At 38.0% G+C, this 27,201-nt stretch overlaps 1 protein-coding gene across 1 annotated transcript in view; it reads left to right on the top strand.

Annotated features, from left to right (window-relative positions):
* Nucleotides 1-27,201, top strand: part of EFCAB13 (EF-hand calcium binding domain 13) — a 210,438-nt gene that overhangs the window by 102,033 nt on the left and 81,204 nt on the right. Inside the window, exons 17-21 of the mRNA XM_059878370.1 lie at nt 2,001-2,144; nt 3,412-3,483; nt 14,474-14,596; nt 21,925-22,068; nt 23,018-23,089. Coding sequence (XP_059734353.1) covers nt 2,001-2,144; nt 3,412-3,483; nt 14,474-14,596; nt 21,925-22,068; nt 23,018-23,089 — 555 coding nt within the window. The remainder of the gene's footprint in view (nt 1-2,000; nt 2,145-3,411; nt 3,484-14,473; nt 14,597-21,924; nt 22,069-23,017; nt 23,090-27,201) is intronic.

A 27,201-nucleotide genomic window follows, 5' to 3' on the forward strand; every position in this document is an offset into this window, starting at 1 on the left:
CAGGGACTAGGGAGATGGCATTGGCATGTGCCAGTCAGTGCAATATAAGACCAATAACTACAGGGAAGAGTAAACAAGGGCTACCCAAGAAGGAAGGAGTTAACATAGCAGGCCCTCCATTATAACTGATCAGGCTAGTTCACTGTGTCTCCACTGTCCACTGGAGAACTTCGAGGGGCCTGGAGAGGAGGCATAATGTGCAAAGTTCTGTACTTCCCTTCAACAAAGGCACATATAGTCTTAAAGGATTATGGTCAGTGTCTGATCTGGTAGTTTAGGATATTAGGGATGAGACAGGCAATGCTGGGTAATGATGAGGATTAAGAATAGCCATTGGTGTGGATGACTTTGGAAAGAAAGTGAAGGCTTGTTGGCAGTTAAGAAGTCAAGGTGCTCTGAGGTTAGGATCATCCTTATTATCATTGGGTGATAATAGGATATAGAGTTGAGGGAAGATTATGATCAATGTGCCAAAATCCTTAGAGACTATGAAGGAGTGGTCAGGAAGTAATAGAAAATGGTGTCAGAAGGGTGGCATAGTTGAATATCAGGCTTGAACCTTAAAGGGGAGCGATACATTTTGATTGAAGTTGGACTAAAATAGGCTCAAAATAGGCTCAACAGGCAGCAGAAAACCAGGAGAATGGTGCTTTGTTTCTTGGTCCTATGGTATATGGAACATGGGAAGATGAATAGACTGTACTCAAGATGATTATGCAAGGAAACAGTATTTTAAAGGAAACCAAATTTTAGTTAAGACAAAGAAGAGCTGATACAGGTTTTTAGGTGTTGGCAAAACTCAAATTGCCATCTGCAGTTGTCTCCTAATAATGTTAGGGGAACAGGAAGTGAGGCAGGATCTAAGACACTAAGAATCTGTGATTACCATTTGTAGCTAGTTCTTGTTGGTTTTAATAATTATAATAAAAATGACAATTATTTTATTGCTAGTAATAATGACACTTAATAAACCCTTAGTATATGGTTGGATGGCATCACCGACTCAATGGACATGACTTTGAGCAAGCTCTGGGAGTTGGTGATGGACAGGAAAGCCTGGCATGCTATAGTCCATGGGGTCACAGAGAGTCAGACATGACTGAGCAACTGAACTGACTGAACTGATACGTCTAACATTGTTTTAAATGTTTTTCTTTATATTTTCATATTTAATCTCCATATCAACCTAGTGAGGTAGATACTATTATAATTTCATTTTATATATAAGACAACTGAGATTTATAGAGGGGTTAAGTAGTAAAAATTAGCTCAAGGTCACAGAGTTCCAGGTCACAAATTCCAGGGTCAGGATTTGAATGCAGATCTGTCTGACTTAACACTGCCTCCTTTGAAAAGGCTGGATGTGAAGCAAAATTCCAGATGCTAGAATACAATTGAGTCTTGGTAGAATTGAAGAGAAAAGATGAATGAGCCCTCGTGATACTGTGTTTCATATTTTACAGTTTTCATGATTTTAAAATTTATTTCACCTCAATAAATAAAGTTAATTTTGCTTGCTACTATTAGAACTCCATATGTCTGACTCTTTGTGACGCCATGGACTGTAGCCCACCAGGCTCCTCTTTCCAGGCAAGAATACTGGAGTGGGTAGCCATTCCTTCTCCAGGGGATCTTCCCGGCCCAGGGATTGAATCCAGGTCACATACATTGCAGGCAGATTCTTTACCACTGAGCCACCAGGGAAGCCCAGTAAAATAACTCTTCTGTGTAACTGTAGTGAAAAATTCAGCTATATGAATCATCTTGGTTATGCCAATTTTACATTAGCACCAGAGAAATGTGATAAAGAACTCTTTGTATATTATACTGGTGGACATAGCATTTCCTGAGGTCTGTATTCTTCACTGAGATTTCTTACTCCTCAATTTAGGATGTGATAATAAACCATGGGTTGCCACTGACAAAAGCCTTTAGTGATGGCTACTGCTTTTAAATTCAGAGGCTAGATCAGTTACTAAATAACTTCTTTCTATTTCTAGAATCACAGGAGACTGTCTTAGCTGTTAATTTGCCCGAAGATGACATGATACCTGGGAAGAACTTGGAAGGTTTTCTAGGAGATATTGGAATTAAGTCACCTAAAGAAGAAGTAGAGAAAATTCTTCAGTCAGATTTTGTTTCTGGTAAGCATTTAAATACTTCTATCAGGTAGTCCATCCTAAAGAAGATCAGTCCTGGGTGTTCATTGGAAGGACTGATGATGAAGCTGAAACTCCAGTACTCTGGCCACCTCATGTGAAGAATTGACTCAATGGAAAAGACCCTGATGCTGGGAGGGATTAGGGGCAGGAGGAGAAGGGGTCGACAGAGGATGAGATGGCTGGATGGCATCAGCGACTCGATGGACATGAGTTTGGGTAAACTCCGGGACTTGGTGATGGACAGGGAGGCCTGGCGTGCTGTGATTCATGGGGTTGCAAAGAGTCGGACACAACTGAGCGACTGAACTGAATATTTTATTTTCTGTAGGGCTAGTCTTTATAAGTATTCTTTATAAAGAAAGTGCAAGGTCTTTGTTGAAGTAAATTCAATTCCTTTGTTGAGCAAATATCTGTAGGTATTTGCTTGTTATTTTAAATATTGTCTTTGAAAAGGAGTCTTTCCTCATTTGCAGTTATGAGAATAATTTTAACAAGCAGGTTGAAATTTTATGGACAGTGGGCTTGTTGTAATCCTCTCTCCTCAGATACATCTTAATTTAGTGACTGAAGAGTAGTTTGAATTCAGAACTTGTGAGTAGAAATCCTAGCTTTGTTGCTTTGGGCAGAGTGAAGTTACTGGACTTTAAAAGTTTCTTGGTGTTTTTAGTTTTTTTGCACAGAGCTCATGTATCTACAATCTTATCACAAGGCATTTTGGATGAAAATGAATTCAGAGTATCTGGTAAATAAAACTTTCAAGAATAAATTAAAGCTTTAAAATTTTCAATATAAAAGTGGTATGCTGATTTTGATACTATATACACTTAAATTAGTTTATTTATTTTTGGCTGAACTGGGTCTTGGTTGCTGTGCCTAGGCTTCTTCTAGTTGCATTGAGCAGGGGCTACTTTCTAGGAGCAGTGTACAGGCTTCTCATTGCAGTCGCTTCTCTTGTTGTAGAGCATGGGCTAAAGGCTCTCAGGCTTCAGTAGTTGTGGTGTGGGGGCTCAGCAGCTGCAGCTGGTGGGCTCTAGACCGCAGACTCAGTAGTTGTGGTGCATGGGCTTAGTTGTCGTGCATGGGCTTAGTTGTCCCACATCTTGTGGATTCTTCCTAGATCAGGGATCCCCCAAGTATCTTGGCAAGTGGATTCTTAACCACTGGACAACCAGAGAAATCTGATGCTGTATTTTTAATATTATTTTGTCCACAAATTCTTTCTTGTGACCTCTCTTTCTTTTCCTTCCAGAAGACAACATGGTGAATGTTAAAGACTATATGAAGACTCTGAGTGACACCCAGAAATTTTCCAATTTTATTGGTAAGATCTTTATGGTAAACTGTTAAAAAGCAACTCAGGACTCATTCAGAGGTCATCTAGTCAAACACTATATTGGATGCTTAATCTTCTCTGTGGTATCTGTGACAAATGTTTGTTTCATCTATATTTGAGCACTTCCAATTATGGTAAATTTTACTATTTTCTTTTTCATTTAAGAATTGTGCATTTCTGATGGAAAAGACTGGGAAAAAATAAGGTCTTGATCTTTTTCATAGTCAAAATAAGAAAATTGTATTATATGCTAAAGGCAATATTTTCATGTATACCTGTGGTGGATTCATTGCGATATATGGCAAAACCAATACAATATTGTAAAGTTAAAAAATAAAATAAAATTAAAAAAATAAATAAAATGGATAACCAACAAGGACCTACTGTATAGCACAGGGAACTCTGCTCAATGTTATGTGGCAGCCTGGATGGGAGGGGAGTTTGGCAGAGAATGCATGCATGTATTGTACAACTGCGTCCTTTCGTTGTCCACCTGAAATTGTCATAATATTGTTAACTGGCTATGCTGTTTAGTCACTAAGTCATGTCTGATTCTTTGTAACTCCATGGACGGTAGCCCACCAGGCTCCTCTGTCCATGGGATTTTCCAGGCAAGAAACTGGAGTGGGTTGCCATTTCCTTCTCCATAATTGGCTATACCCTCAAAACAAAATAAAAAGTTAAAAAAAAATGTTAATGACCAGAAATTTAAGAAATACAAAGTGTAGCCTCTGTAATGTCACTGTCTGGAAAACTCCTGTTAATATTTGGTAAATATCCTTTTAGGCTTTTTCCTTTAGATCAATGAATATTTGTGTATTCCAAATTATTATTTTAGAATTAGATTACTTTGCTCCAGTATTCTTGGGCTACTCTGGTGGCTCAGATGGTAAAGAATCTGCCTGCAATGTGGGAGACCTGGGTTCAATCTCGTGCCCATAATATTCCATGTGCATGTGTGCTAAGTCACTTCAGTTGTGTCTAACTCTTTGTGATCCCATGAACTGTAGCCCACCAGGCTCCCCTGTCCATGGGGATTCTCCAGGCAAGAATACTGGAGTGGGTTGCCATGCCCTCTCCAGGAGATCTTCCCTACCCAGGGATTGAACCCAGGTCTCCTGCATTGGTAGGTGGGCTCTTCACTACTTGCATCCCGTGGGAGGCCCATAATATTCCATAATTGGCTTTAAAAACTTAACAGTGTGTCTTAGATACTGTTCTGTGTTTTATTATATTCTATAAGCTACCTCATTCTTTTTTTCTTCTGGTTTTATGGAGATGTAATTGATATACAGCACTATATAAGTTTAAGGTGTATTGCATAGTGATTTAATTTATATACATCAAGTAATTATCACTGTAAGTTTAGTGAACATCTATCTCTCATATAGACACAAAATTAAAGAAATAGAAATAATACTTTTTTTTTGTGATGAGAACCCTTAGGCTTTACTCTCAATAACTTTCATATATAACATACAGCATTAATTATATTTATCATGATGCACATCCCATCCCTAGTGCTTATTAATCTTGTACCTGGAAGTTTTTACCTTTTAACCACCCTCCGTCCTCCATCTCTGGTAACCTCAAATCTGATATCTTTTTCTATGAGTTTGCTTTTAAGTATAATTGACCTGCAACACAATGTTAATTCCTATTACGTGACATGGTGATTTGATATTTCTAAACATTTCAAACTGTCACCACAATGATTCTAATTACCCTACGTCACCACACAAAGACACTACATAGTTACTATGTTCCACTCACTGTACATTTCATACCCATGACTCATTTCTTTGATAACTGTAAGTTTGCACCTCTTAATTCCCCTCAACCTATTTTCTTCTCTTCCCAAAACTTTCCCCTCTGGCAAATACTTATTTGTTCCCTGTATCTAAAAATCTGTTTATATTTTTGTTATTTTTGTTTACTTCTCTTGTTTTTTTTTTTTAGGCTTCACATATGATTAAAATCATATAGTTTTGTATTTCTCTGTATGACTTAGTTCATTTGGCATAATACCATCTAGGTCCATCCATATTGCAGTAAATTACAAGGGTTTATTCTTTTTTATGGCTGAATAGTATTGCATTGTACATGTACAGCACATCTGCTTTGTCTATTCATATACTGTTGGGCACTTAGGTTGCTTCCATATCTTGGATATTATAAATGCACCAGTAAACAAAGGGATGACTATCTCTTTTCTAATTAATGTTTTTGTTTTCTTTGGATATATGCCCAGGAGTGGAATTGCTGAGTCATAATGGTAGCACTGTTTTCAGTTTTTTGAGAAACCACCATACTGTTGTCCATAGTGGTTGCACCAAATTACATACCGACAGTACAGATTTCCCTTTTCTTCACATCTTGCCAAAACTTGTTATTTGTTGTCTTTTTAAAAAATAATACTTGGTTTTTTTTTTATTATTTATTTATTTTTTGGCTGTGCTGGGTCTTCGTTGCTGAGAGGGCTTTTCTCCAGTTGCAGCAAGCAGGGGCTACTGTTTGTTTTAGTGCATTGGCTTCTCATTGTGGTGGCTTCTCTTGTTGCAGAGCACAGGCTCTAGGGCATACAGGCTTCAGCAGTTTCCACACGTGGGCTCAGTGGTTGTGGTTCCTGAGCTCTGGAGCACAGGCTCAATAGTTGTGGTGCATGCCTTAGTTGCTCCACAGCATATGGGATCTTCCTGGACCAGGGATTGAGCCTGTGTCTCCTGCATCGGATGGATTCTTTACCACTGTGCCACCAGGGGAGCCCCTATTTGTTGTCTTTTTGATAACAGCCATTCTGACGGGTGTGAGGTGATATCTCATTGTGGGTTTGATTTGCATTTCCCTGATGATTAGTGATGTTGAACATCTTTTCATGTACCTGTTGGTCATCTGTATGTCTTCTGTGGAAAAATATGTATTGATATCCTCTGCTTGTTCTTTAATGTGTTTGCTTATTTTTTTGGCATTGAGTTATACCAGTTCTTTGTATATTTTGGATACTCTTATTGGATACATTAATATTACTTGCAAATATCACCTGACATTCAGTAGGTAGCTTCTTCATTTTGTTGATAGCTTCCTTCACTATGCAAAAAGATTTTAGTTTAGTTTGAGTTAGTCCCATTTGCTTATTTTTGCTTTTGTTTCCCTTGCCTAAGGAGACATGTCCAAAAAAATATTACAAAGACTTACGTCAAAGAACATCCTGCCTATGTTTTTTCTAGAAGTTTCGTGGGTTTGGGTCTTACATTTAAGTATTCATTTTGAATTTATTTTTTTGCATCATGTGAGAGGGGAGTGCAGTTTAATTTCTTGCATGTAGCTTCCCAGTTTTCACAACACCATTTAGTGAAGAAGGTGTCTTTTCCCTATTGTGTGTTCTCCCACCTTTGTCATAGATTTATTGCCCACATAAGTGTGGGTTCATTTTTGGGCTCTCTATTATGTTGCATTGAATTGTGTGTCTGTTTTGTACCAGTACCATACTATTTTGATTACTATTACTTTGTAGTATAGTTTAAAATCAGAAATTATGATGTCTCCAGTTTTATTCTTCTTTCTCAGAATTTTTTGGCTATTTGAAGGGTCTTTTGTATTTCTACACAAATTTTAGAATTATTTGTTTTAGTTCTGTGAAAAATACCATTGGTATTTTGATAAGAATTACACTGAATCTCTTTTTATGGTTTTGTTATCAGGGCAATGGTGGCTGTATAGAATGAGTTTGGTAGAGTTCCTTCCTCTGCAATATTTTGAAATAGTGATAGGTATTAACTCTTCTCTAACTATTCAGTAGAATTCACCTGTGAAGCCATCTAATTTTGGACTTTGTTGGGAGTTTTTAAAATTACAGATTCAATTTTTTACTGGTAGCAGGTATGTTCATATTTTCCATTTCTTCCTCATTCAGTCTTAGAAGATTATAGATTTCTAGAAATGTACACAGGTCTTCTAGGTTGCCCATTTATTGGCATATAATTGTCCATACAGTAAAATCATGATCCTTTGTATTGCTGCGGCTTCAGTTGTAACTTCTCCTTCTTCATTTCTGATTTTATTGATTTGGGCCTTCTCCCCCATTTTTTTTCCTTGATGAGTTTAGAAATGGAAAGATTGGTATTTATTGGCATTTATTTTAGAATATTATGGATCCGTGAATAGCTAAGACCATTTTGAAAATAGAATAATATGGGTTGCTTTGCATATTAATATACTATTGAATGTGTGTAATGAAGTGTTACAAGTAGTCCAATGCATCACAGTAAAGGTATCCACAGAGACTCCTATTTAGAGAAACTTGACACATGATAGAGATGACATCAAGATGGTGAGGGACAGAGCAGCCTGGCGTGCTGCAGTACGTGGGACTGCAAAGAGTCACACATAACTGGGTGACTGAACAACAACATGGGAAAACTGGCTCATTGTATGGAAGAAAATGAAGGTGGATTACGACTTCATACAATATACAAAAATAATCTTCAAATGAATTAATCTAAAAGGTAACACATTAAAGCTGATGGAGAAAATATTCTGCCTGTGGCTGTGAATAATTTATTATAAACAATATTCCCAAAAGTATAGCCACTGAGTAAAAAAGATTTGATTATATCATGATTAAGCATTTGTGATAATAAAATGAAGGACTCTAAATAATTACCAGATATGTAATAGGTTGGAAAAGAAATGCAAAAAAGAAAAATGGCTGTCTGGGGAGGCCTTACAAATAGCTGTGAAAAGAAGAGAAGCGAAAAGCAAAGGAGAAAAGGATAGATATAAGCATCTGAATGCAGAGTTCCAAAGAATAGAAAGAAGAGATAAGAAAGCCTTCTTCAGTGATCAATGCAAAGAAATAGAGGAAAACAACAGAATGGGAAAGACTAGAGATCTCTCCAAGAAAATTAGAGATACCAAGGGAACATTTCATGCAAAGATGGGCTCGATAAAGGACAGAAATGGCATGGACCTAACAGAGGCAGAAGATATTGAGAAGAGATGGCAAGAATACACAGAAGAACTGTACAAAAGAGATCTTCACGACCCAGATAATCACGATGGTGTGATCACTGACCTAGAGCCAGACATCTTGGAATGTGAAGTCAAGTGGGCCTTAGAAAGCATCACTATGAACAAAGCTAGTGGAGGTGATGGAATTCCACTTGAGCTATTTCAAATCCTGGAAGATGATGCTGTGAAAGTGCTGCACTCAATATGCCAGCAAATTTGGAAAACTCAGCAGTGGCCACAGGACTGAAAAAGGTCAGTTTTCATTCCAATCACAAAGAAAGGCAATGCCAAAGAATGCTCAAACTACCGCACAATTGCACTCATCTCACACGCTAGTAAAGTAATGCTCAAAATTCTCCAAGCCAGGCTTCAGCAATATGTGAACTGTGAACTTCCTGATGTTCAAGCTGGTTTTAGAAAAGGCAGAGGAACCAGAGATCAAATTGCCAACATCCACTGAATCATGGAAAAAGCAAGAGAGTTCCAGAAAAACATCTATTTCTGCTTTATTGACTATGCCAAAGCCTTTGACTGTGTGGATCACAATAAACTGTGGAAAATTCTGAAAGAGACGGAAATACCAGACCACCTGATCTGCCTCTTGAGAAACCTATATGTAGGTCAGGAAGCAACAATTAGAACTGGGCATGGAACAACAGACTGATTCCAAATAGGAAAAGGAGTACATCAAGACTGTATATTGTCACCCTGCTTATTTAACGTATATGCAGAGTACATCATGAGAAATGCTGGACTGGAAGAAACACAAGCTGGAATCAAGATTGCCGGGAGAAATATCAATAACCTCAGATATGCAGATGATACCACCCTTATGGCAGAAAGTGAAGAGGAACTCAAAAGCCTCTTGATGAAAGTGAAAGAGGAGAGTGAAAAAGTTGGCTTAAAGCTCAACATTCAGAAAACGAAGATCATGGCATCCTATCTCATCACTTCATGGGAAATAGGTGGGGAAACAGTGGAAACAGTGTCAGACTTTATTTTTCTGGGCTCCAAAATCACTGCAGATGGTGACTGAAGCCATGAAATTAAAAGACGCCTACTCCTTGGAAGGAAAGTTATGACCAACCTAGATAGTATATTGAAAAGCAGAGACATTACTTTGCCAACAAAGGTCTGTCTAGTCAAGGCTATGGTTTTTCCTGTGGTCATGTATGGATGTGAGAGTTGGACTGTGAAGAAGGCTGAGCGCCGAAGAATTGATGCTTTTGAACTGTGGTGTTGGAGAAGACTCTTGAGAGTCCCTTGGACTGCAAGGAGATCCAGCCAGTCCATTCTGAAGGAGATCAGCCCTGGGATTTCTTTGGAAGGAATGATGCTAAAGCTGAAACTCCAGTACTTTGGCCACCTCATGTGAAGAGTTGACTCATTGGAAAAGACTCTGATGCTGGGAGGGATTGGGGGCAGGAGGAGAAGGGGACGACAGAGGATGAGATGGCTGGATGGCATCACTGACTCGATGGACGTGAGTCTGGGTGAACTCTGGGGGTTGGTGATGGACAGGGAGGCCTGGCGTGCTGTGATTCTGGTGGTCACAAAGAGTTGGACACGACTGAGTGACTGAACTGAACTGAACTGAATAGATTGGAAGAAGATAACTACAACTTTTAGGACTAACTAAAGATTAATATCTTGAACATGTAAGAAATTCTGCAACTCAGTATTAGTTAGAAAAATATTCATTGGAAGGATATAAGAAGTCAGTACACATAAGAAGAAACCCCAGTGGCTAAATATGTATATGAAGAGAGGTGGGAATACTCAAGAATTGCTGTTGGGTAGGTAAAATAGTGTATAGAGAGTCATTCTGCATAGAAAGCTGGCAGTACTTGTCAAATTAAGTATGGATATTTCTTAGGACTTGATAATTCTGTCTTAGGTAAATAGCCCAGAGAGTCTCTTGTAGAGAGATGTACAAGAATGCTCATTGTAACATTGTTTATGGGAGAAAAAATGAAAGTAACTTAGTATCCATCACTAGGGGTTTGGTTAAGTAAAATATAGCCTATCAGTTTGGTTCAGTCGCTCAGTTGTGTCCGACTCTTTGCGACCCCATGAGGCACGCCAGGCCTCCCTGTCCATCACCAACTCCTGGAGTTCACTCAGACTCACGTCCATCGAGTCAGTGATGCCATCCAGCCATCTCATCCTCTGTCGTCCCCTTCTCCTCCTGCCCTCAATCCCTCCCAGCATCAGAGTCTTTTCCATTGAGTCAACTCTTCACATGAGGTGGCCAAAGTACTGGAGTTTCAGCTTCAACATCATTCCCTCCAAAGAAATCCCAGGGCTGATCTCCTTCAGAATGGGCTGGTTGGATCTCCTTGCAGTCCAAGGGACTCTCAAGAGTCTTCTCCAACACCACAGTTCAAAAGCATCAATTCTTCGGCACTCAGCTTTCTTCACAGTCCAACTCTCACATCCATACATGACCACTGGAAAAATCATAGCCTTGACTAGACAGACGTTTGTTGGCAAAGTAATGTCTCTGCTTTTCAGTATGCTATCTAGGTTGGTCATAACTTTTCTTCCAGGGAGTAAGCCTATACAAATAGCAAATCATAAACAATAAATTAGATTTATATTCATATCATAAAAATATAGAAGAAATGCAATAAATTTGTAGCATAAAATACTTCATATAAGTTAGACTTATTCTAATCCCTGTAGGACAACACCATATATATAAACACATACACTTTCAGCTGAACACATAAATCTTCAGTGAAAGATGAGAGATAGATTGAAAGAGATTGAGATTAAAGTAACAATATTAAACTTTATTTGAGAAACAGACAATAGTACTTTATATACTAAACACACTCTTCAAATGCCTATGGAATGTTCATGAAAATAGATGATATTTAAGCCACAAAGAAATATTTCGATGAATTCTAAATATCAGAAGTCATTCAGACCACATAGACTCACCATTCAGTTCAGTTCAGTCGCTCAGTCATGTCCGACTCTTTGTGACCCCGTGAACCGCAGCACGCCAGGCCTCCCTGTCCATCCTACTCCCGAAGTCTACCCAAACCCATGTCCATTGAGTCGGTGATGCCATTGAACTATCTAATCCTCTGTCGTCCCCTTCTCCTTCTGCCATCAATCTTTCCCAGCATCAGGGTCTTTTCAAATGAGTCAGCTCTTTGCATCAGGTGGCCAAAGTATTGGAGTTTCAGCTTCAGCATCAGTCCTTCCAATGAACACCCAGGACTGATCTCCTTTAGATGGACAGGTTGGACCTCCTTGCAGTCCAGGGGACTCTCAAGAGTCTTCTCCAACACCACAGTTCAAAAGCATCAATTCTTCAGCACTCAGCTTTCTTTATAGTCCAGCTCTCACATCAATACATGACCACAGGAAAAACCATAGCCTTGACTAGATGGACCTTTGTTGGCAAAGTAATGTCTCTGCTTTTGAATATGCTGTCTAGGTTGGTCATAACTTTCCTTCCAAGGAGTAAGCGTCCTTTAATTTTATGGCTGCAGTCACCATCAGCAGTGATTTTGGAGGTCAGAAAAATAAAGTCAGCCATTGTTTCCACTGTTTCCCCATCTATTTGCCATGAAGTGATGGGACCAGATGCCATGATCTTCGTTTTCTGAATGTTGAGCTTTAAGCCAACTTTTTCACTCTCCTCTTTCACTTTCATCAAGAGGATCTTTAGTTCTTCTTCACTTTCTGCCATACGGGTGGTGTCATCTGCATATCTGAGTTTATTCATATTTCTCCTGGTAATGTTGATTCCAGCTTGTGCTTCCTCCAGCCCAGCGTTTCTCATGATGTACTCTGCACATAAGTTAAATAAGCAGGGTGACAATATACAGCCTTGACATACTCCTTTTTTATGTGGAACCAGTCTGTTGTTCCATGTCCAGTTCTAACTGTTGCTTCCTGACCTGCATATAGATTTCTCAAGAGGCAGATCAGGTGGTCTGGTATTCCCATCTGTTTCAGAATTTTCCACAGTTTATTGTAATCCACACAGTCAAAGGCTTTGGCATAGTCAATAAAGCAGAAATAGATGTTTTTCTGGAACTGTCTTGCTTATTTGATGATCCAGCAGATGTTGACAATTTGATCTCTGGTTCCTCTGCCTTTTCTAAAACCAGCTTGAACATCTGGAAGCTCACGGTTCATGTATTGCTGAAGCCTGGCTTGTAGAATTTTGAGCATTACTTTACTAGCGTGTGAGATGAGTGCAATTGTGCAGTAGTTTGATCATTCTTTGGCATTGCCCTTCTTTGGGATTGGAATGAAAACTGACCTTTTTCAGTCCTGTGGCCACTGCTGAGTTTTCCAAATTTGCTGGCGTATTGAGTGCAGCACTTTCACAGCATCATCTTCCAGGATTTGAAGTAGCTCAACTGGAATTCCATCACCTCCACTAGCTTTGTTCGTAGTGATGCTTCCCAAGGCCCACTTGACTTCACATTCCAGGATGTCTGGCTCTAGGTCAGTGATCACACCATCATGATTATCTGGGTCATGATGATCTTTTTTTGTATGGTTCTTCTGTGTATTCTCGCCACCTCTTCTTAATATCTTCTGCTTCTGTTAGATCCATACCATCTCTGTCCTTTATTTAGCCCATCTTTGCATGAAATGTTCCCTTGGTATCTCTAATTTTCTTGAAGAGATCTCTAGTCTTTCCCATTCTGTTGTTTCCCTCTATTTCTTTGCATTGATAGCTGAGGAAGGCTTCCTTATCTCTCCTTGCTATTCTTTGGAACTCTGCATTCAAATGGGTATATCTTTCCTTTTCCCCTTTGCTTTTCACTTCCCTTCTCTTCACAGGTATTTGTAAGGCCTCCTCAGACAGCCATTTTGCTTTTTTGCATTTCTTTTTCTTGGGGATGGTCTTGATTCCTGTCTCCTGTACAATGTCACATACCTCTATCCATAGTTCATCAGGCACTGTGTCTATTATCATTAGGTAATAACAAGCATTATTTATGAAAGAATATGGAAAATTTTTGCTTTAAAGTCTGAAAACAAATGTTGTAAGTAATTCTTTGGTTAAAAAATAAATGCACGTGCGTTCAGTCACATCCAACTCTTTGCAACCCCATGGACGTAAACTGCCAGACTCCTCTGTCCATGGGATTATCCCAGGGAGAACCTGGAGTGGCTGCCATTTTCTCCTCCAGAGGATCTTCCTGCTCAAACCCATGTCCTGCATTGGCAGGTAGGTTCTTTACTATTGAGCCACCTGGGAAGCTCAAAGGTGGCTTTGGGCTAAATAAATTAAAGTAGAAATTTAAAAATTTTAGAAATGAGTGACCGTGAAAACGAAATATATCAAAATACAAAATCTGATAAAAACAATCTTGCAGGAAATTTTATAGCATTAATTGCTTTTCATAAAGAACAAGAAAATTAAAATTAATTTATCTTAAATGTTCAACCCATGCAGCTAACCAGCAGCATAAACAAAACAGGAAAACAATCACCATCTCCCTACTATAGTAGTCAGACATTAATGAAACTGAAAATATAAGTTGGCAATATAGAACACACTCATACACAGATTATTCACATAACCAAAACAGTGAATAATACTTTAATAAAATGTCAATTTATTAGCATCTTACCAGGATCACTGTTATTCTTTCCAAACACCGGATAAGGAGAAAAAGGGGTTCCCTCCCCAATTGTAGCATTACTTTCCTTGGGTTCACTTTGCTGTTTTGTTGGCTTTATTGTTTACCTTCATGGGTTGAACTAAAAAGGTGAAGTAGTGCAGTGTTTCTTGTTTTCTAATATAAACAATTAGACCTATACATTTTGTGGAGCTTTCAGTTTGGAGGATATTGCAGACAGAAAAACCTCAAGACGGATTTCTAGAAAGTGAATACGTTTTACCCAAATCAAGTTGTTTATGTGCTTATTTGAATGGACTAACCAATTAAATATCTTCACATTTTGTCATCTTTCTCTTTCTCTCTAGGAACAGAAGATCCTTGGAACATTGTTAATAGTGTCTCTGATGGGAAAGTTGCAGTTAAAGACTTTTTACCTACCTTGGAGAAACCTTTGAGTAAAGAACAACTTAGAAACTCTGCAACAGATGGTGAGTACCTCAGTTACCTCTCAGGTTTCCTCTTTAGAGTATACCTGTTCACACTGACTAAATTTTTTAAAAAGGAGTGAGAAGACTGTAAGTTTAGGGAGGTTGTTATGAAACTATATTGATATATTGGTCACTGTGAATTGGAACTTTTTTGGAAAGTGTATGGATATTCTTCTGTATTTGGAGAAGACTAACAGAAACAAGTGATCTTGTCCATGTTTTAAAAGCAGATGCTCATTTATTGGGGTGAATGGTCATAATAATACATAAGGTAGAGCCCTACTTTTCTACTTCCCCAACCTTGAATTCCAGAGATAGGATATTTCTTATAGAAAGAGCTTCACAAACAAGTGTGAATTTGGTGTGGGTTTTTCATAAATACCATTTACCAGTCTAAGGAAATTGCCTTATATTCCTTTTTTGCTAAAAAGATTGAATTTATATTTGTTTACTTGGTTTATCATGAATTTTCCAAACAATTTTTATGTATCTCTTAAGGTAGGTCATGTGAGTTTTCTCTTTTAGTCTGTTAGTGTGGTGAGTTACAAGAGTTGAATTTTATAATATTAAATGAAACTTGGATTTTTGGATTAATCCCATCGTGGTCATGATATATTATTCTTTTAATTTTTCAAATAAAATAAAAATAGAAAATTTTATTTCTGTAAACTTTGTTTACAATTTATTAATCTCTATTTATGAGTGAGACTAATGATAGCTTTGTTTTCTTGTACTGGCATTGTCAGGCTTCAATGTCTTAATTATCCTTGTAATTTGGAAAGTATTCTTTCTTTTTCTAAATCCTAAAATAGCTTATATAACATTGGAATTGCATATTCCTTTCATGTCTAGTGGTATTCACAAAAAAGAAGCCATAGTTCTTTTTGGGTAGGTTTTTGATTACTAATTAATCTTTAATGTTATATGATTATTAGTTTTTCTTTTATTGTTGAAGTCAATTTTGGTAAATTTTTACCTAGGAGTTTGTCTTTTTATATAAAAACTTATTGCTATAATGGTATAAAGTTTTTAACAATAAATTCTTAGTATTTTTGTAGTTATTTATAACATCTACAGTAATACTTCCATTTCATTCTTCATTTTGCTTATTTTTATGTTTTCCTTTTTAAAATCATTTATGCTAGTGGTTTCCCAAAAGAATTGAAAAAAACATTTTTTCTCTTCTTTGTCATTTTTGTTCAGTAAAGCATCTCTGTAGGGAGTTGTTGCTCAGTTGAGAAGTCATATCGGACTCTTTGCAACCCTGTGAACTACAGCACACACAGATGGTAAAGAATCTGCCTGTAATGCAGAAGACATCGGTTCCACTTCCTAAGTCATTTCGCAGAGCCAAGATTACCCTGATACCCAAACCAGATAAGATCAGTTCAGTTCAGTCACTCAGTCGTGTCCGACTCTTTGCGACCCCATGGACTGCAGCACGCCAGGCATCCCTGTCCATCACTAACTCCCAGAACTTGCTCAAACTGATATCCATTGAGTTGGTTATGCCATCTAACAATCTCATCCTCTGTTGTCACCTTCTCCTCTTGCCGTCAGTCTTTCCCAGCATCAGAGTCTTTTCCAGTAAGTCAGTCCTTCACGTCAGCAGATGAAAGTATTGGAGCTTCAGTTTCAGCATCAGTCCTTCCAGTGAATATTCAGGACTGATTTCCTTTAGGATGGACTGGTTGGATCTTCTTGCAGTCCAAGGGACTCTCAAGAGTCTTCTCCAACACTACAGTTCAAAAGCATCAATTCTTTGGCACTCAAGCTTTCTTTATGGTTCAACTTTCGTATCCATGCATGACTACTGGAAAAACCGTAGCTTTGACTAGACAGACCATTGTTAGCACAGTAATGTCTTTGCTTTTTAATATGCTGTCTAGGTTTGTCATAGCTTTTCTTCCAAGGAACAAGCGTCTTTTAATTTCATGGCAGAAGTCACCATCTGCAGTTATTTTGCAGCCCCAAAAATAAAGTCTGTCACTGTTTCCATTGTTTCCCCATGTATTTGCCATGAAGTGATAAGACCAGATGCCATGATCTTAGTTTTTTGACTGTTGAATTTTAAGCCAGCTTTTTCACTCTCCTCTTTCAGTTTCATCAAGAGCTCTTCAGTTCCTCGTCACTTTCTGCCGTAAGGGTGGTGTCATCTGCATATCTGAGGTTATTGATATTTCTCCTGGCAACTTGCTTCCAGCTTGTGATTCATCCAGCCCAGCATTTCGCATAATGTACTTAGCATATAAGTTAAATAAGCAGGGTGACAGTATACAGCCTTGATGTACTTCTTTCCCAATTTGGGACCAGTCCATTGTTTCTTGTTCGGTTCTAACTGTTGCTTCTCGACCTGCATACAGATTTCTTAGGAGGCAGGTCAGGTGGTCTGGTATTCCCATCTCTTTAACAATTTTCCACAGTTTGTCGTGCACCACACAGAGGCTTTGGTGTAGTCAGTAAAGCAGAAGTAGATGTTTTTCTGGAACTCTCTTGCTTTTCCTATCATCCAACAGATGTTGGCAATTTGATCTCTGGTTCCTCTGCCTTTTCTAAAACCAGCTTGAACATCAGGAAGTTCATGGTTCACATATTGCTGAAGCCTGGCTTGGAGAATTTTGAGCATTACTTTGTCTAGTGTGTGAGATAAGTACAATTGTGCAGTACTTCGAACATTCTTTCATGTTGCCTTTCTTTGGGATTGGAATGAAAACTGACCTTTTCCAGTCCTGTGGCCACTACTGAGTTTTCCAAATTTGCTGACACATTGAGTGCAGCACTTCCACAGCTTCATCTTTCAGGATGTGAAATAGCTCAGCTGGAATTCCATCCCCTCCACTAGCTTTGTTCCTAGTGATGCTTCCTAAGGCCCACCTGACTATGCACTATGTCTAGGTGAGTGATCATATCTTCGTGGTTATCTGGGTCGTGAAGATCTTTTTTTGTATTGTTCTTCTATATATTCTTGCCACCTTTTCTTAATATCTTCTGCTTCTGTTAGGTTCATACCATTTCTGTCCTTTTTTGTCCCTGTCTTTGCATGAAATGTTCCCTTGGTATCTCTGATTTTCTTAAAGAGATCTCTAGTCTTCCCCATTCTATTGTTTTCCTCTATGTCTTTGCATTGATCACTGAGGAAGGCTTTCTTATCTCTCCTTGCTATTCTTTGGAACTCTGCATTCAGATGGGTATATCTTTCCTTTTCTCCTTTGCCTTTAGCATCTCTTCTTTTCTCAGTTATTTGTAAGGCCTCCTTAGACAACCATTTTCCCTTTTTGCACTGAAGAAGGGAATGGCAAACCACTTCAGTGTTCTTGCCTTGAGAACCCCATGAACTGTATGAAAAGGCAAAAAAACAGACAAAGATACCACAAAATAGAAAATTATAGTCCAATATCTGTGAGAAATTTAAATGCAAAAATCCTCAACCCAATATTAGCAAAATGAATACAACAATATATTAAAAGGATCATTCACCATGACCAAGTGAAATTTATTCCAGGGATTCAAGGATGGTTAAATGTCTGCAAGTCAATCAACATGATACACTGCCTTGTGTGCTGTGCTAAGTCACTTCAGTCATGTCCGACTCTGTGATGCCATGGACTGTAGCCTGCCAGGCTCTTCTGTCCATGGGATTCTCCAGGCAAAGATACTGGAGTGGGTGCCATGCTCTCCTCCAGGGGATGTTCCCAGCCCAGGGATCAAACCTGCATATCATGTCTCCTGCATTGGTAGGGTTGTTTTTTTTGGTTTTGTTTTGTTTTACCACTAGCACCACCTGGGAAAACCTGACAACACTACCTTAATGAAGGATAAAAAATATGTGGGTATCTCAATAGATACACAAAAAGCATTTGTAAAGTCAGTGATGATTTATGATAATAACTCTTAGTAAAGTGGGCATAGAAGGAACATGCCTCAACATAATGTTCCCTTAGTAGCTCTAATTTTCTTAAAGAGATCTCTAGTCTTTCCCATTCTATTGTTTTCCTCTATTTCTTTGCATTGATAATGAAGGCTATATATGAGAAACCCACAGCTTTTATCATACTCAATGGTGAAAAACTAAAAACTATTCCTTTAAAATCAGGAATAAGATAATGATGCCACTCTTATTCAACACAGTATTGGAAATCTTAGCTACAGCAATTCAGTTCAGTTCAGTTCAGTTCAGTTGCTCAGTCATGTCTGACACTTTGCGGCCCCATAGACTGTAGCATGCCAGGCTTTCCTGTCCATCACCAACTCCGGGAGTTTACTCAAACTCATGTCCATTGAGTCAGTGATGCCATCCAACCATCTCATCCTCTGTCATCCCCTTCTCCTCCCACCTTCAATCTTTCTCAGCATCAGGGTCTTTTGAGATGAATCAGTTCTTCACATCAGGTGGCCAAAGTATTGGATTTTCAGCTTCAGCATCAGTCCTTCCAATGAATATTCAGGACTGATTTCCTTTAGGATGGACTGGTTGGATCTCCTTGCAGTCCAAGTGACTCTCAAGAGTCTTCTCCAACACCACAGTTCAAAAGCATCAATTCTTTGGAGCTCAGCTTTCTTTGTAGTCCAACTCTCACATCCATACATGACTACTGGAAAAGCCATAGCTTTTACCAGATGGATCTTTGTTGGCAAAGTGATTCTCTGCTTCTTAATATGCCATGTAGGTTGGTCATAACTTTTCTTACAAGGAACAAGTGTCTTTTAATTTCATGGCTGCAGTCACCATCTGCAGTGATTTTGGAGCCCAAGAAAATAAAGTCTCTCACTGTTTCGATAGTTTCTCCATCTATTTGCCATGAAATGATGGGACCAGATGCCATGATCTTAGTTTTCTGAATGTTGAGTTTTAAGCCAACTTTTTCACTCTCCTTTTTCACTTTCATCAAGAGGCTCTTTAGTTCTTCGCTTTCTGCCATAAGAGTGGTATCATTTGCATTTTGATATTTTTCCCAGCAATGTTGATTCCAGCTTGTGCTTCATCCAGCCCAGCTCTTCTCATGATGTACTCTGCATATAATTTAAATAATCAGGATGACAATATACAGCCTTGACATACTCCTTTCTTTATTTGGAACCAGTCTGTTTTTCCATGTCCATTTCTAACTGTTGCTTCTTGACCTGCATACAGATTCCTCAGGAGGCAGGTCAGGTGGTCTGGTATTCCCATTTCTTTAAGAATTTTCCACAGTTTGTTGTGACCCACACAGTCAAAGGGTTTTGCATACTCAAGAAAGCTATAGCAATTAGGCAAGAAATAAATAAAAGGCATCCATATTGGAAAGAAAGAAGTAAAACAGTCACTATTTGAGGATGATATGATTTTATATGTAGAAAACCCTAAATACTCTACCAAAAAACTATTAGAAATAATAAACAAATTGGCAGGGTACAAAACCAATATGAAAAAAGTCTAAAATTTTCAAACCCAGGAGTCCAACTCTACACATCTAGTAACATTGGTCACAAACAGAGAAGAACAAAGGAGTAAGAACATACATTGGAGAATGGATAGTTTCCTCTTCAATAAATGCTGTTGGAAAAACTGGACAGCCACACACACACACACAAATAAAACTAGACAACTATCTCACACAACAGACAAACATGATTTTAAGTACTGAAGCTATAAAAACTCCTAGAAACAAACATAGGCAGTTCATTCTTTGAAATGTCTTAGCAATATTTTTTTGGATATTTGTTCCTAGGAAAGAAAAACAAAAGCAAAAATGAACTAATAGGACAACATCAGACTAAAAAGATTCTTCACAGCAAAGGAAACCATCAACAAAACAAAAAGACAACCTACCAAATGGGAGTAGATATTTGCCCATGCTACATGTAATAAAGAGTTAATATCCAAAATACATAAGTAACTTACACAACTCAACAACAATAACAAAAACTGATTTAAAAAATGGGAGAGAAGTAAAATAGACATTTTCCCAAAGAAGACAGACAAATAGCCAAGAGGCACATGAAAAAAATGTTCAGCATCACTAATTTTTAGGAAAATGTAAATCTAAACCTCCCACCTGTTAGAATACCCATTATAAAAAAGACAAGAAATAAAAGGAGTTGGTGAGAAAGTGGTGAAATATTGGTGGTGCAGCCACTGTGGAAAAAAAGTATGAAGATTCCTCAAAAAAATTAATAATGGAACTACTATATGATTCAGCTGTACCACTTATGGGTATTTATTCAAAGTGTATAAAAACTAATTCACAAAGGTATATGCACCCCCTAAGTTCATCACAACATTATTTAAATTAGCCAAGATATGAAAACAACTCAAATGCACATCAATGGATGAATGGATAAAGAACGTGTGATACACACACGCACGCACACACACACACACACACACACACAGGAATACTACTCAGCCATAAAAAAGAAAAAATAATGCCATTTTGCAGCAACATGGGTGGACCTTGAGATTATCATACTAAGTGAAGTAAGTCAGAAAGAGAAAGACTAATATCACATGATATCACTTATATTTGGAAGCTAAAAAATAATACAAAATAAACTTATTTACAGAAGTTGAATACATTCACAGACATAGAAAACAAGCATGGTTACTGAAGAGGAGGTGGGCGATAAATTAGGAGTTTTAGATTAAAATACGCCCACTGCTATATATAAAATAGATCACCAACAAGGATCTACTGTATAGTATAGGGAACTAAACTCAATATCTTATAATAACCTATAAGGGAAAAGAATGTATAAAAGCAATGTATTTATATATATTGAATAATAGTGGGTTTTTACAAAAATTTTGCAGAAACCAAACTTTTGCCCAACTAGTGATGCTGGGCTTTCCTGTTAGCCCAGCTGGTAAAGAATCTTACTGCAATGCAGGAGACCCCACTTTGATTCCTGGGTCAAGAAGATCCCCTGGAGAAGGGATAGGTTACCCACTCTAGTATTCTTGGGCTTTCCTGGTGGCTCAGATGGTAAAGAATCCACCTGCAATGTGGGAGACCTGGCTTCAGTCCGTGGGTTGGGATAATCCTCTGGAGGAGGGCATGGCAACCCACTCCAGTATTCTTGCCTGGAGAATCCCCATGGACAGAGGAGCCTGGCAGGCTACAGTCCATGGGGTCATAGAGTCGGACACAACTGAGTGACTGAGCACAGCACAGTGATGTTAAATTTTGCTTATTGATTAATTGGCTTCTAAAAGCAAAGCCCATTGATATGTTTTAAAAACTTTTTAACTCAGAATTCCTTCTGTAATACACCTAAGCTATGTGCAAGCTAGGATGTTAACTTTTTATGCAAACTTCATTATCTGTTCTCTGTTCTTCATGTGTTTACAGATTTATATAAAGAGATTACAACTCTTGAAAAGATCAGAAATGATAAGATGCCTATAAAGGAACTGAGCTCCCAACTCTTGAGTGCTGGAGTTCCATTAAGCAACAAGGCATTCCAGGAGATTCTGAAAGAAACATCTACTGATGGTGAGTTTTTTGAAAGAACAGTCTGTACTGTTCTGAGCTTTATGAAACCTTAGTTTTACCACGTACATGGAATATCTGTTGTGTATGTGTATATTTCTAAGAACAAACTAGTTCTTAGAAATATAATGAGAACATAGGCATATTGAAAACTAATTAAAATTAACTTTTTCTGGAAATATTTTAAAGATATATCTGTTTATTTGGCATCAAATCTGTAAAATGTATATATCAATATTTAATTGTTTAAGCTGAATAAGTTAATATAATTAGATTTTCCCCCTTCCTTTGAGAGAACAGATTATGGGTAAAAGTATACAGCATATTAAAAAGCAGAGACATTACTTTGCCAACAAAGGTCCGTCTAGTCAAGGCTATGGTTTTTCCAGTAGTCATGTATGGATGTGAGAGTTGGACTATAAAGAAAGCTGAGCACCAAAGAATTGATGCTTTTGAACTGTGTTTTTGGAGAAACTCTTGAGAATCCCTTGGACTGCAAGGAGATCCAACCAGTCCATCCTAAAGGAGATCAGTCCTGGGTGTTCATTGGAAGGACTGATGTTGAAGCTGAAACTCCAGTACTTTGGCCACCGGAAGCAAAGAGCTGACTCATTGGAAAAGACCCTGATGCTGGGAAAGACTGAGGGCTGGAGGAGAAGGGACGACAGAGGATGAGATGGTTGTATGGCATCACCAACTCGATGGACATGGGTTTGGGTGGACTCCAGGAGTTGGTGATGGACAGGGAAGCCTGGCGTGCTGTGGTTCATGGGGTTGCAAAGAGTCAGACACGACTGAGCGACTGAACTGACTTATTTTAAATTAATTGGTTTTTATCCAACTACTTTTCAGAAATTATAAAATTTGCTCACCCACCTCTCTGTTATGGTTATTTAATAATTATTAGCATTTACAACTTGCCATTTCATAACCCTTATACTTTACTTTTTAGAAACTGGTGAAGTAAATCTCAAACAAATTTTGGAAACTTTTAACACAAGTAAGCCAGTTTCTGAATTTAAAGGTGAGTCAATAACTCTTTCCTTTTAGATATGTGTCATAGTTTGCATTGTATTTTGTCATTATTATTATTTTTAAGTGCTGTCGTGGGTTATAAATGGCATACAAATGAACTGTATATTTTTATGATTAAAGTGCACAATTTGATAAGTTTTGACATACACATATGCTTATGAAACTGTCATCACAATCAGTAATGAGCACATTTAACCCCTAAATTTCCCCATGTCACTTTGTAATCTCTCCTGCCTTTCCAGATCCTTCTTCTTCCCATCCCCAGGCAAGCACTGATGTACTTTCTGTCAGTAGAGATTTGTTAGCATACCCAAAGTTTTATACAAATGGAGTACTCATTTTTTAAAAAAAATTATTTATTTATTTATTTTGGCTGCTCTGGGTCTTTGTTGCTGCTTGCAGCCCTTCTCTAGTTGCCGTAAGTAGGGGCCACTCTTTGCTGTGTTTCAAGGGCTTCTCATTGTGGTGGCTTCTCTTGTTGCTGAGTATGAGCTCTGGGGCACACGGACTTTAGTAGTTGCAGCGTGTGGCTCAGTAATTGCGGTTCCTGGGCTCCAGAGCACAGGTTCAGTAGTTGTGGTTCATGGGCTTACTTGTTCCATAGCATGTAGGATCTTTCTGGGCCAGAGTGTCTCCTGTGTTGGCAGGCATATTCTTTACCACTTAGCTATCAGGGAAGACCAGTGGTTGTACTCTTTTTTTTTTTTTCTGGATTCTTCCACTAAGAATAATTATTTTGAGATTAATTCATGTTGTACCATGTATCAATAGTTTATTCTTGTTTATGACTGAATTGTACTCCATTTTATAGATATACCATGATTTATTTACTTACCTACTGAAACACATTAGGTTGTTTCCAGTTTTTGCCTGTTACAAATAAAGTTTCTATTTGTATAAAGCATAGACATATGCTTTAATTCTCTTGGGTAATTGCCAGTTATTGATTGGATACTAGGTATGTATTTAACTTTTTAAGAAACTGCCAATTTCCAAAGTGTTTACACCATTTTACATTCCCACCAGCAATGTAAGAGACTTCCACTTCTTCCAGATTTTTGCCAATTCTGAATATAGTCTGTCTTTTAAATTTTAATCATTCTAATAAGTGTATAGCTGTATCCATTGTGGTTTTAGTTTGAATTTCCTTAATGACTAATGCTGGTGAGCGTCTTCTCTTGTGCTTACTTTTTAGCTGTGTGTCTTCTTTGGTAAAGTATCTGTTCAGAGCTTTTCTCCACTTTTTAAGTTGGATTTTTAAAAAATGTCTGTGAATATTCTGGGTACAAGTCAAGTATACGATGTATACCTAGCAAATGAGTCTTTTGCCTATCTCTGTATATTCATTTTCTTAAGTGTCTTTAGAAGAGCATTAATTTTGATGAAGTCTAATCAAGTTTTTTTCTTTTATGCATTGTGCTTTTGGTTTTATATATATGAAATCTTTGCCTTACTAGAGGTTAAAAAGGCGTTTTGGTATGTTTTAGTCTAAAATTTTATGGATTTTCATTTTGCGTATTTGGCATATGATCTATTTTTAGTTAAATTTTGTATATGAAGTAAAGTTTGAATCAAAGATCTTTTATTTTTTGAATATGGATATCCATTTATCCATTTGTTCCAGTACCATTGTTGAAAAGACTATACTTTTTCCACTGATTTGTCTTTGTACTTTTATAGAAAATCACACACACACACATACACACACACACACATATATATATACACACACACAGTTGACCATCAAGCAACACAGATTTGAATGGGTTGGGTCCACTTATATGTGGATTATTTTGAATAAATGTGTACTATAGTAGTATACAATCCAAAGTTGATTGAATTTGCGGACGTAGAACTATGAATATGGGAGACCAACCATAAAGTTATATGTGGATTTTTGACTGTACAGAGGTCAGTGCCTCAAACCTCACATTGTTCAAAAGTCAACTGTATATAAATGTGTGTGTGTATATGTATATGTATATATTTATATATGTATATATATATATATGGCTTCCCTGGTGGCTCAGATGGCAAAGGATCTGCCTGCAATGCAGGAGGTCTGAGTTTGATCCCTAGGTCGGGAAGATCCCCTGGAGAAGGGAATGCTTTACCCACTCCAGTATTATTGCCTGGAGAATTCCATGGACAGAGGAGCCTGGCAGTTACAGTCCATGGGGTTGCAAAGAATCAGATATAACTGAGCAACTAACACGCACACACACACCACACATATAACATGTGTGTGTGTATATATATGTGTATATATATATCAGATCAGATCAGTCGCTCAGTCATGTCCGACTCTTTTCAACCCCATGAATCGCAGCATGCCAGGCCTCCCTGTCCATCACCAACTCCCGGAGTTCACTCAGACTCACGTCCATCAAGTCAGTGATGCCATCCAGCCATCTCATCCTCTGTCGTTCCCTTCTCCTCCTGCCCCCAATCCCTCCCAGCATCAGAGTCTTTTCCAATGAGTCAACTCTTCGCATGAGGTGGCCAAAGTACTGGAGTTTCAGCTTTAGCATCATTCCTTCCAAAGAAATCCCAGGGCTGATTTCCTTCAGAATGGACTGGTTGGATCTCCTTGCACTCCAAGGGACTCTCAAGAGTCTTCTCCAACACCACAGTTCAAAAGCGTCAATTCTTTGGCTCTCAGCCTTCTTCACAGTCCAACTCTCACATCCATACATGACCACAGGAAAAACCATAGCCTTGACTAGACAAACCTTTGTTGGCAAAGTAATGTCTCTGCTTTTGAATATGCTATCTAGGTTGGTCATAACTTTCCTTCCAAGGAGTAAGCGTCTTTTAATTTCATACACACACATATATATATTCCCAGATTCTCTGTTCTGTTTTATTGGTCTTTTTTCTATCTTTACACTAATAACAACATTGCCTAATTACTATAACTTTCTAATAAACATTGAACTCCATTAGGTTGTATCAGTTCTCCAACTTTTCAAAAGTTGTTTTGGCAACTGTAGGTCTTTTTATATCACCATATGAATTTTAGAACCAGTTTGTAAATTTCTACAAAAAAGCCTACTGGAATTTATTGGAGAAATTAAGGAGCTCATGAATTACGATTTGTTGGAAATTTTTCTTATCTAATAAATTAATCCTGTAACTTTTTTATGTATTTGTATTTTGCCTCCTTAAAAATTTTTTTCCATAGTCTCTTAGGAAACTAGGGATTCTGGTCCAAATAGTGACTTTGAGTGTATGATGATTTGTATAACTTGGTGATAAAGCAGTTAGGGACATGGGTCTAATCCTGAGGATCCTGTTTAGAGGAGAAAACTCCTAGAGGTTTAGCTAAGACCCAGAGAAGGCAATGGCACCCCACTCCAGTACTCCTGCCTGGAAAATCCCATGGATGGAGGAGCCTGGTAGGCTGCAGTCCATGGGGTCGCTAAGAGTCAGACACGACTGGGCGACTTCACTTTCACTTTCATGCCTTGGAGAAGGCAGTGGCAAGCCACTCCAGTGTTCTTGCTTGGAGAATCCCAGGGACGGGGGTGCCTGGTGGGCTGCCGTCTATGGGGTCGCACAGAGTCAGACATGACTGAAGTGACTTAGCAGCAGAGGAATGCAGAGTGCTTCAGCTTGAAAGAACCTCTAGCATTTTTATTTTCCTCAGAGAAAAACCCTTTTATCTATTTCCTATAATCTTGAAACTTTTCAGTCTGTATTTCATCTACATTTGTGGCATTTGACCCTTGTATATAGATATCTTTTAGGTTAAAAAGTAAAGGCCATTTCTGCTTTTAGGCAAAATATATTTCTAAAAACAGTACTCTCACAGTTTTGGAGTACTTTTAAAAGAGTAAAAGTTATGAGGACTAAGCAAAAAAAAGGCAGGAAATATTTTTAAATAGAAGAAAATTCAGGAATAATAGCTTTATATTCTGAAATTTGAATAGTTTCTTAGAGATAAGCTCTGAAATCTCTCTCACTGACCAAAAAAAAAAAAAAAAAAAATTGAACATTTCCTTACAAGATGCAATAATGGCTATATTTAGATTTTTAAAAATTGTTTATTTTATTCAGCTAAATAAGAAAAACTCAGTCAACTTTTTTTGTATTGAATCA

This window comes from Bos taurus, chromosome 19 (assembly GCF_002263795.3).
Source record: "Bos taurus isolate L1 Dominette 01449 registration number 42190680 breed Hereford chromosome 19, ARS-UCD2.0, whole genome shotgun sequence".
Taxonomy (NCBI): domain Eukaryota; kingdom Metazoa; phylum Chordata; class Mammalia; order Artiodactyla; family Bovidae; genus Bos; species Bos taurus.